At 42.7% G+C, this 12,064-nt stretch overlaps 1 protein-coding gene and 1 long non-coding RNA gene across 2 annotated transcripts in view; one reads left to right on the forward strand and one right to left on the reverse strand.

Annotated features, from left to right (window-relative positions):
* Positions 1–2,406, reverse strand: part of ARHGAP20 (Rho GTPase activating protein 20) — a 138,369-nt gene extending 135,963 nt beyond the window's left edge. The window contains 1 exon segment of the mRNA XM_081062599.1: positions 2,075–2,406. Within this exon segment, the coding sequence (XP_080918725.1) occupies positions 2,075–2,179 (105 nt within the window). The 5' untranslated portion in view covers positions 2,180–2,406.
* The window catches only part of LOC308503310, a 116,554-nt gene continuing 105,682 nt past the window's right edge, over positions 1,193–12,064 (forward strand). The window contains exon 1 of the long non-coding RNA XR_013994182.1: positions 1,193–1,656. This is a non-coding gene — a long non-coding RNA (uncharacterized lncRNA). The remainder of the gene's footprint in view (positions 1,657–12,064) is intronic.

Raw genomic sequence — 12,064 nt, forward strand, 5'->3', positions numbered from 1 at the left:
CCATAATATTTAAAATAAGCAGAGATGCACTTTTCTTGAAAAATATTTAAAACAAAGAAAACAGTTCTTCAACTTCACCCCTACCCCAAAGGAGTAAAAATCTGTAGAAAGACCAGACTGGCAAAATCTATTTCCTTTAAAAAAAAAAAAAAGAAAAGGAAAAGGACAAGGAAAAGGAAAAGACTAGATTGGTAATGTAACAACCCATTATGGTTTATAATGAAGGACAGCATCTTAAGGACAATGGCTTAAGATGCAAAGCATTTATTGGATAAGTACTAACTTACATTGATCAAGCCACTCTAATGCTTTGTCCCTTTGCCAGTATACCCGTACTTAAGCTTAATTACCCTTAGTAAAAAAGGAAGAGAACTGTTCAGGAATATAAATCTTTGACTTTTCCTAATTCCTTAAGTTCACAAGGATAAACATTGCTTTAAAATCTATGTCAATTAGTGAACATTCATTTACCTCCCCAAATGTAGTGCTAATCTGTAAATTCTCCCTCCTTTCTTCCCTCCCTCCCTTCCCGTCTCTCTCTCTCTCTCTCTGTATTTCTGAATCTCTGAAGGGGAAAAGCAACAAGGACAAACAGAAGCTTCAGTACATCAAAGGCTGAGCTGGCACTACAGCTGATACATCATCAAGTTCACTCCTAGATGGCTCTGGGACACGGTCAAGGTCCTTGGGGGATCACCTACTTCTCTATACTCGGAGCACCGATCTCACCTCTTCAAACAGACCTCTAGCCAACCCAGAATGCTGGTGGGAAGAGTAGTGAGAGGCAGTAAGATCCGGACAATCAGGGAGCCTGAACAACCCTTTAAGGCTCTAATGATATCAATGTAAAGCATCAAGATATTATTATTATTATTATTATTGTATTTTAAAGAGAAGATCCCTCTAATCCCAAATTTGTTTCCAGAGAAGCTGGAAGGGCATCACCAGGACACAGCCAAATAGCAGGTCTTGGGGGGAGGGGAGAAGCGAGAGCAGACCTGGCTAGAAACACCCAAATCAATTCCTCAGAGAGCCGCTGAGCCTGGCCACTGGCGGCCACGTGCACTTGCTAAGAGAACCGTTCCAAAGAAACCTGACCCGATCGGAATCAGCACGCCGCACCGCGGCTGCGTTTCTCGAACGGAACGCCACAAGTTGTTGCCCGCGTTCCTCCTGCCTGCTTTGACAGGGAAACACGCACGCCACCCCCATGCCTACTGCGACACCCCGACCCCTTTCCAGCCCCGCCACGTCCCGAGGGTTAGGGGATGAGCGCAGGGCGACCTTGGCTCTGACGACCCTCAACCGCAGGCTACCAGCCCCACCCAGCCGGGTTCTAGGCCGAACCAAACCTCCCTGTCCCCGCAGTGTCCACTGTTAGCATCCCAAGCCTGCCGACAAGTCTGACCACCACCTCCGAGACCCCGAGTCATTCCGGGAGCGCCGCGCTGGGCGCAGGAACGCTACCCCCCCCCCCCGTTACCCCTCCCCACCCAATCCAAAGACCGCTGAGCTGCTGCGCCGCCGAGTCCGGCTGAGGGGGCTGAGCCCTGCGGGCGCAGCAGGCCGGCTGCCTACCTTCTTCAGCGCGGGTTGCCGCGCTCCACCAGATGCCGCCAGCCTTGATGACTTCGGAGCTGACCCCGTCAAGAGACAGTGAGCACCCGGGGGACCTCAAGGGTTGGGGGGGGACCTATAGGCCGAGCACCCGAAGGGGCGAGGGAAACGCGATGCCCCAATCCGGGACCTCGAGCTCCAGCCGGGGAGCGGGGCTGCCTGTGGACCCCGCAGCGGATGGAGACCCGGAGGGAGGCTGCTGGATCCGCTCCGAGAATGATTACGACTCTAAACGCGAAGAACCCTGGGGTTCCGCGGTGGTTTGGGATGGTGCCGCTGGGCGTGAGGGCGAGGAAGGCGGGAATGCCCAAGAACTAACGCACCGGGCCGCGAGCCTCGAGCGTTAAATCCTCGCGGCATGCGGCTTGCGCACCGCAGTGGCGGGCGCGGAGGGTGCGCGCGGGGAGCAGGTCGGCGGCGGCGGCGGCGGGCGCGGGGCCCTGCTCGGCGTCCTCACCTTCTTGGTGCCGGGGCCTCCTGCGATCCGAGACACTCCTGTCAGGGAGGAGGAGCGCCCCGGCTGCCCCCCTAGAGTCTCTTGCTGGGGAGACATCGCTTCCATGAAGAAGACTTTCAAGCTAATCCCAGCCCTGGAGGCTATGCGGTCATGTCCGCAAGACCGTGGCCGGAGGGGCAAGGACGCGCGGGGCAAAGGCTGCCGCCGCGGTCAAGCAGGGAGCGGCGCACGGGGTGCGGGCAGCGCGCCTCCCGTCGGGGCCATGTACGGCCGCCTGCGCTCGGTACCGCGGGCTGGAAGCAATTGCAGCGGCGACCGCCGGTCCGCGCCGCGGCTAGCGCCGCCTCAGGCCCGCCCTCTTAGCGCTGGGCTCCCGGCGCGGAGACCCGCCCCCGGCCGCCCTCCTCCCGCCGGGGCCCTCCCCGCGGCAGCCCCGGCCTGCGGTGCGCCGAGCCCGGCGTCTTTCTATATATATGTTAGGGCACAGGCGACCGACTGACCTTCTGAATCCGACACTCCGAGTGGGTTCAGCCCAAAGGAGCTCACGGGTTTGTGTCATGAACCAGGGCCTCTAGCGCTCCTCTCCCGCCTCCCAGCCCACTAGCACCGACCCCATCCCTTCCCGCGCTGCGCCAGTGGGAGGAAAACGCCGCTGCAGCGCGTTCATCCGCGCAGCTGTGGCGACTTCAGCCTGAACCAAGGAGTTGCAGTGATTCCTGCCTCGCTTTCAGCGGACTGCAGAGGGGTCTCCCCACCCCCGTTTCCACCCCCACTCCGGAGGCCTCAGGATGGAATTGCACATCGCAGAGTGCTGCGGCTGTACAAATTTGGACGCCCACAGCATCGCCTGACCTCTTGTGCAATCTCAAACGTTAGCCTGGCCGGGTCACCCTCCTTGGCTTCTGCAGCCATCAGTCAGCAGCCCCTGCACAATTTGCACCAGCGGTTTCCGCTGTCTGCCGGCAGCAGAGACCCGAGCATTCCAAACGTGAAAACGCACTAAAGGAAAATGTAGGCAGAGAGAGGACTCTGAAATTTGGCTTAGCTATTGAGCAGGCTACAATATGTGGAAATGTTTATCAGATATCTGCGCTTAGAGCATAACTTCCTGTCAGCTCAAATAATGGCAAATTTCTTTTAAGGCCAAAGAATAATCAGAGGGAGGGGATTTGGAGCTGACCCCGGGTAGAGTAGAGTGTTGCTGCACTTTTCAGGACTGGATGACTTGTGCGGTAGATTCGGTAGGTGGCATTCTTCCCTTGGAGTCAGGACTACATAAGGCGAGAATTAGTGGTGAAGGACACCACTCTATGATAACGAGGTTGTTGAAGGAGATTTGTTTTCGTGGTAAGAAAAAAAAAAGATCAAGGTTCCTGCCTGGTTGGGCTGTTATCAGGACAGGTTATAGAAGAATAGGGCTCTGGCAGGCTCTGTTCCAAGCAGGAGATGCTGTCCAAAATATACACACACCCACACACCACCACAACCACCAAACCCCAGAATTGTTTATTGTGGAAGTAATGGGGAGAAAATGTTCCAGCCCATTTTAAGCCTTGTCCACATCACATTGTTTAAAGTAGGCTTACAGGGTCTTTATAAATCATGCTTGTATATATAATTATATAAATCGTGCTAATATAGAAGAAATATGTACATATTTACATAGAAATATAAAGAAATATATATAATATATAGTATATATACTATATGTAATATATGTAATATATAGTATATATACTATATATAATATATATATAATATATATATATATACTATATATAATATATATATAATATATATATATGTAATATGTAATATATGTATATGTATATGTATATGTATATGTATATGTATATGTATATAATATATATATATATATGTAATATGTAATATATGTAATATATAGTATATATACTATATATAATATATATATAATATATATATATATACTATATATAATATATATATAATATATATATATGTAATATATATACACAATTTTTCAGGGTAACCCCCTTTTTGCTGCTTAGACCCATATACAGTGACAGGATTTTGCACCCACCATAGAAATTATCATACACTGCAGAGGGCATTACAGTTTCTCTCATTACTGCTTGAAGTCATCCTATTATGATTCTTATCAATAATGGATGATCCCAATTTTCCTTACTCTGCTTGATTTTTAAAATTTATTTATTTTCAATTATAACTGACATCCAACATTATATTAGTTTCAGGTGTACAACATAGCAACAAGACATTTGTATAATTTAGGAAGCAATCCCCCTATTAGTATTTAGTACTCACCTCGCACTATACATACTGTGTTTCCCAGAAAATCAGACGTAGCCGGACAATCAGCTCCAATGCGTCATTTGGAGCAAACATTAATATAAGACCCGGTATTATATTAATATTATATTACGCTATACTATACTATATTATATTATATAAGACCAGGTCTTATAGTAAAATAAGACTGGGTCTTATATTAATTTTTGCTCTAAAAGATGCATTAGAGCTGAGGTCTTATTTTCAGGGAAACACGGTAGTCACTACAATATTATTGACTAGTCCCTATTCTGCACTCTACATCCTCTTGACTACTTTGTGACTACCAATTTGTACTTCTTAATCTCTTCACCTTTTTCATCCACCCATTAATATGTCCTCTTTAGAGAAATGTTTATTCAGATCTTCTGTCCATTTTTTAATTGGATTGTTTGTTTTTTTGGTGTTGAGTTGTATGAGTTCTTTATAAATTTTGGATATTAACCCGTTACCAGATGTATCATTGGCAAATATCTTCTGCCATTCAGTAGGCTGTCTTTTCATTTTGTTAATGGTTTCCTTTGTTGTGCAAAAACTTTTTAGTTTGTTATAGTCCCACTTGTTTATTTCTTCTCTTGTTTCTCTTGCCCAAGGATACAGATCAGAAAAAAAAATATCACTAAGGGCAATGTCAGTGAGTTTACTGCCTATATTTTCCTCTAGGAGTTTTGTTTTTGGTCTTACATTTAAGTCTTTAATCCATTTGGAGTTTATTCTTGTATATACCGTGTTTTGCCCCCAAAACACACCTAACTGGAAAATAAGCACTAGCATGATTTTTTTCAGGATGACATCCCCTGAACATAAGCCGTAATGCGTCTTTTGGAGCAAAAATTAATATAAGAGACAGTCTTATTTTCGGGGAAACATGGTAGTATAAGAAGGTGGTCCATTTTCCCTTGATTTTGCATGTATCTGTCTAGTTTTTCCAACACCATTTATTGAATAGAGTGTCTTTACCCAATTGTATGTTCTTGCTTCCTTTGTCATAGATTAAATGACCATGTAGATATGGGTTTATTTCTGGGCTTTCTATTCCATTTCATTGATCTGTATGTCTGTTTTTAATGTCAATACCATGCCATTTTGATTACTATATGCATGTAGTATAGTTTGCTGTTGCAAGCATGATACCTCTACTTTTGATCTTTTTTCTCAAGATTGCTTTGGCTATTCAGGGTCTTTTGTGGTTCCATATAAATTTTAAGATTAGTTTTTTCAGTTCTATGAAAAATACCATTGGTATTTTGATAGGGATTGTATTGCATATGTAAGTTACTTTGGGTAGCATGGATATTTTAACAATCTCAATTTTTCTTATCCAACAGCATGATATATGCTTCCATTTATTTGTATTTTCTCCAATGTCATGTAATTTGCCAAGTCTTTTGCCTTTTTTTAGTTAAATTTATTCATATATATGAGGGGTGCCAAAAAATGTATACACATTTTTTTCTTTTTATTAGTTTCAGGTGCACAAGAAAAGGTAATACTTAGACGTTCATCATTTATATCCCTCACACTGTGGACCCCCTTCCCTCATCCCCTCAACCACTATCCCTCCGACATCGCACTGAGCCATCACATTATATATATAAAATTATAGTTGGCATTCATTATTGTTTAGCTTCCGGTGTACAGTGCCATGATCAGGCATGTATACACATTTTAAGAGATTGTCAGCGTTGCTCAAGCAGTAGTTCACCATAATCAGAAGTGTCTGGATGCTGATGGTAACCACTTTGAGCACCTCCTGTAATTATAGAAGTCAAACATGACTTGTATTCATTCTTTTACAATTCATATTTATGTCAACCCCTCGCCCCCTTCTTCTTAAAGAAGTCCCTTTAACATTTCTTGTAATGCTGGTTTAGTGGTGGTGAATTCCTTTAGCTTTTTCTTGTCTGGGAAGCTCTTTATCTCCTTCAATCTTAAGTGATAGCTTTGCTCTGTAGAATAGTCTTGGTTGTAGGCCTTTTCTTTTCATCACTTTGAATATTTCATGCTAATCCCTTCTGGCCTGCAATCAACTGACAGTATTATGGGAGCTCCTTTGTAGGTGACTAACTGCCTTTCTCTTGCTGCTTTTAAGATTCTCTTTGTCTTTCACCTATTTCATTTTAATTATGATGTGTCTGGAGTGGACCTCTTTGGGTTTATTTTGTTTCATACTCTCTATGCTCCCTGGAATTGTAAATCTATTTCTTTTGCCAGATTAGGGAAGTTTTCAGTCATTATTTCTTCAAATAGGTTCTCAATCTCTTGCTCCCTCTCTTCTCCTTCTGTTGTCCCTATTATGCAAATGTTGTTATGCTTGATATTGTCCCAGAGGTCCCTTAAATTATCTTTATTTATTTTTGTTTTCTTTTTGGTGTTCTGATTGGGTGTTTTCTGCTACCTTTTCTTCCAAGATTCTGATTTGATCCTCTGCTTTATCTAATCTCCTGTTGATTCCTCTTACTGCATTCTTCATTTCAGTAATCATATTCTTCATTTCCAACTGGTTCTTTTTTTATGGTTTCTATGTCCTTTTTAAGCTTGCTATCTCTTTGTTGAAGTTCTCACTGAGTTCCTTGAGCATCCTTATTACTAGTGTTTGAACTCTGTATCAGGTACATTGCTTGCTTCCATTTTGTTTACTTCTTTTTCTAGAGTTTTCTCTTGTCTTTTTATTTGTGACATATTTCTTTGTTTCCTCATTTTGACTGCCTCTCTATTTTTGTTGGCATGTATTAGGTAGATCTGTTACATCTCTTGCAGGATGGCCTTATGTAGTAGGTGCCCTGGGGGGCCTAGTGGTGCAGTCTTTTTGGTCACCGGAGCTGGGTGCTCTAGGTGTGACCCTTTTGTGGGTTGTGTGAGCCCTTCTGTTGTAGTTGAGCCTTGATTGCTATTGGCACGTTAGTGAGTGGGACTGACTCTCAGGCTTACTGATTGAGGATTGGCCATGACCACTGTGTATCAGCTGCTAGGCAGGGGCCAACCCCACAGGACTGGATTCACCCCAGTGGGCTCTGGTGCCTGCCAAGATCAGCCTTTGTGGGTGCTCTTTGTATAGTTAATCATGTGGTATTGTGGTGTGGTCTGAAGCTGATCACTGAGTGTTTTGGTTGGTGTCTCTTGGCAAGGGCTCTTGTGTAGTCCAAGGTCCACCGCTGCCTGTGATGGGCTTGGGACTACCTCCTAGGAGCTATAAAGTGCTGTGTGCTTGGTTGTTTCTTGTGCTAGTCCTAGAGGTGTGCAGGAGAGTCCATGCTTGTAACCGAGGCTGGCTGCCACCAGGATTGGGATGTGAGCCGCTTAGCAAAGGCCCAGGGCACCTGAGGCCTGCCATTGCCTGCTATCTGCCTGTAAGGCTCAGCCTGAGCAGTAGGCGAGTTGGGTTAGGTGGGGCTTAAGGGAGTCACCAGGGTGGGGTAAGTGGCGTTCACCAAGTTAATGCAAATTCAGATTTGGTGCCAGTGTTGAGCCTGGGGCCACTCAAAAGGTTCAGAGCACAGGGAGGCCAGCCACAGCCCACCTGAGGTCCATGGACCCAAGAATTGTCCAAGAAAGTCTGCAGCGAGGGCCAATACTGGCTGCTGGCTAGTTACCTAAAGTTTCCAGTGGTACATGAGTTGGGAGGGGCAGGATTCCAGGGAGTCACTAGGATGGAGTCAGCGAATTTCACCAGGCCAGTGAGAATTCAGATTTTGCTATGTTGGGAGAAGGCTCGACACAGGAAGAATGGGGTCTGCATTCTGGCTACACAGGAAAAGGTCTCAACAGGGATAATGGCAGCTGTCTATCCAGTCCTTAACCTGTAGCCACTCAACCCAGTCTCTCCCTATATATCTCTGGCACCTCCCAAGCCATTGTCCCTCCTCCAGAGCCAGGGTGAGTCCTGGGAGTAAGAGAATCTTTTTGTGGGACCTTTAAGTGGAATGCCTGATTTTCTTATAGCTTTCCATGTCACCTGTACAGACGCAATCCCCACTGAGTTTCACAGCCAGATGTTGTAGGGGCTCCTCTTCTTGGCACTGTGGGGCTGGAATCTTTCAATCTTCATGGGGGGACCCCTGCAAGTGAGATATTCCTCCTGATTCTCAACTGCCACACCTGGGTGTGGGACCAGCCCGTGTTGTGTCTCTGCCCCTTCTGCTAGTCTTGACGTGACTTCTTATTTATATCCTTAGTTATAGGACTTCTGTTCAGCTAGTCTTCAATGGTTCTCCAGGTTGATTGTTCTATAAGTTAGTTGTAATTTTAATGTGATCATGGGGAGGTGGCAAGCACAACGTTTGCCTAATTTGACCAGAATTTTCTATCTTGACCAGAATTTCCTCTGCTGCATTTATTTATTTCTATAATACTTACGTTCTCTTAATATTTCATGTGATTTACTTGTTATGTTTAATGTTTATAATCTTTATCTATTCCACAGGGCAGGAATTTTTCATTTGTTTTTTTCGTTGTTGTTGTTCACTCTAGTATCCCATGTGTCCAGAATAGTGTCTGGCACAACAAATGTTTGTTGATTAAACGAATGAATGAGACATAAAAAGGATATGAGATAAATGCAGAAGGGCCAGGATAGAGTTTGTTATTTCACTCAGAGATTCCCATGTGTTATCAGGTGTTTCTTTTTGAGATAAATATTGCATGCTGCAAATTATTATTTATACTGCATATGTGGAAACTCGTTTTCACTTCTTAATTTGTAAGTGAAATTTTCCAAATCCATTTCAAAAATGGATTCCAAAATCCATTAATTTTGATTTGCATAGAAAATTATCCTACCATTTTCTGATAAGGAGTTTTGTCTGAGGTCTTATTTCCTAAAGATAATTGAGTTGACTTAGATTAATAGTATTACCAAAGTAATGTTTTAAGAACACAGATCTGATCACATCCCTCTCCAGCGTAAGACCTTCTTTGGCAACTTGTTTCTATGGAATAAATTTAAAATGTCATAGAATGATATACAAGGCTGTTTATAATCTGACATCTTCACCCCTACTTCTTTCTCTGTCATCTCTTGCCCCTCTTCAGCCCTCACCCTATTCTTTGTAGTATTGGGCTATTTGCATTTGCCATAACTCACCCTGACCTCTTAGATCTTCATGACTTTGAACCTGCAGTTCCCATTGCTTAAGAAGTTTTTCTTCTATATTTTCCAATCCCTATTGCTTTATATTTACTTATTTAGTGCATGGTGCATAGTAAATATCTAATAGATAATTGCTGAGGAAATAAATCTTCAAGACTTACATCAATAATTACTTCAGAAAAATCTTCTTGACTTTATTTCTTTTTTACCTAGCTACCTTCACACACCAACCACACAGAGAGGGTTAAGTTCACCTTCTGTTGTAGTAACATATAACATTTATTGAGTGCTTACTTTATACCAGGCAGTGTTCTAGGCGTTTTACACTTATTAATTCACTTAAATCTTCATCATAATTTTACAAGGTAGATTCCCATACACCCCATTTTAGGAAAACCAAACTGCATGTTAAATAACTTACTCAAACATCTGGTTAGTAGTGAATCCAGGCTTGGAACCCAGGAAGTCTGTTCCAGAACCAGTTCTCATAACCACTTGGATATACTGCCCTTTCCCGTGGGTATTTCCTTATCTTTATAGCACATGTTACACTAACTCTTGTCATCTGTTTTACTTGCCTGTAAGCTCCTTGAAATTAAAAATTGTATTTTATTAGTCTTTTCTTCTTTGTGCCAGGCATACAAGTATGCTGTCAATGATTTTTTTTCAGTGACTTACCTTTGAATGAATGAATAAAATATTAAAAACAACCATCATCACTGTACAGTCTAAGGAAGATGCTCTGATGGAGAATAAATAATCCTGGACTATTCCTTAGATAGTGAAACCATTTTCCCTGCACTGGGAATGCTATGTTTTAGGAAAGGATGATGCCAGAAAACAAAGTGATGACATGGCAGTTGAAGGAGTTTGATGACCATTTCTGACACAGGGAGGATGCATTCAGAATATTTTGAAACAAACTGCATAGCAAAGTACTAAGAGTAGCAACATTTAACAGCTGGGAAACATCAATAACCTTTGACAATAACCTTCAATCTAAGAATGAAACCAAAATGTTTTCCAACCATTACATTGGATGATGGTAAATAAATTTAATGATAAAAGGAGGTGTCCATGCAACTTATTCATTCCATGTGTTATTTATTGTGTACCTGCTATGTGCCAAACACTGTGCCAGGTGCTTGGAATGCAGTCAAGGCAAGCCCACAGGTATAGTCCTTATAAAGCCCAAGATGCACACAAGAATCATTGGCAGTGCTATCCAAATATCCTAGAGCAGAAGTTGCAAACTGAGGGCCACAGAGTGAGTTTAGACATGTTTTTCAACATGTGCACTTTTTTTTTTTCAAACTTGTTGTCCACCTTAAAAATCAGAATACTTCACGTAGAAATCTTGGTTCTCTTAAAAATATTGACAACGTTGGGCTCAGTTTCTCCAAGGTAACAATTATCTAAAACTGAGTTGTAGCTGCATTATTACATTTCATGCTCACGAGAACCCTATGATTGTCATAGTCACTGCTATCCCTAGTACTGGGGAACTACTAGCAGCTAAGATAATGGAAGATGAAAAACTGGCATGAGAGAGGAGGCCAGAGAAACAGCAAGTGTGTCTGTGTGTATGTGTGTTGTGTGTGTGTGTGTTAAAGCCAAAGTAATACAGTTTTTCAAGAAGAGAAATGGTTGACAGTGTTATATGTTGTGAGGGATCAGGTCTTCTCCAAGGTGGCTATGAGCCTTGATATGAGAGCTTTTGACTGTATTTAATTATCAAACTCAGATGTGGGGCTTTCTTCTCCCTTGGGCAAAATCTCAAAAGGGGCTATTTCCTCAAAGAACATAATTTCAGTTCTAAGGGTAGAAGCTTATGAGGTAGGCTATAGAGAAGTTAGGAAAGGGGAGGAGGAAAAAGTAGGAAGGGGAATATAGAAGGAGGATGTTAGGAGTTGACATGGAAAAAGAGCTTGGGACCAGACTACGAAGGACCTTGGATTTCATGGTAAAAATGTAGAAATTATTCTCTAGGGAAAGTGGTAAAAAGGGAACTGGCATGTGTTAAGTGCCTCCCATGTAAGGATACCTTACATACATTATCTCATTAAATCTTCATGATCACCAGAGTGGTAGGTATTATTATACTCATTTTAAATATAAAGTCGAGGCTCAGAGAAATTAAGCAATTTTCTGATGTCACAAAACTAATGAGTGGTGGAGCCAGGATTTGAACCCAGATTGAGTGCAAAGGCCATATGTTTATGATGTCAACAGTATTATTAATACCAGCTACCATTCATTGAGAGTTAACTTTTAGGGATATGAAGATAATGGATTTAGTAGTGAAACACTACTGTCATAATCTTCAAAACAAGCTTGTATATTTATGCCCACTATACAAAGAACCTGGTACTCAGAAATATAAATTACTTGTCAAAGATCATATGGCGCTACTGAATACAAAAGCCAGAATCAAACCTGGGACACAAAACCCTTGCTCTTAATCATGACACTTGATGGTATTGTCTTCTTTTTGTTCCCTATGACTGAAGAGTATCATAATTTGTGTTATAGCCATTTAAAACTATTTATGACCCCAAATCCTTCCACTT

The sequence above is a fragment of the Rhinolophus hipposideros genome (genome assembly GCF_964194185.1).
Source record: "Rhinolophus hipposideros genome assembly, chromosome: 10".
NCBI lineage: Eukaryota > Metazoa > Chordata > Mammalia > Chiroptera > Rhinolophidae > Rhinolophus > Rhinolophus hipposideros.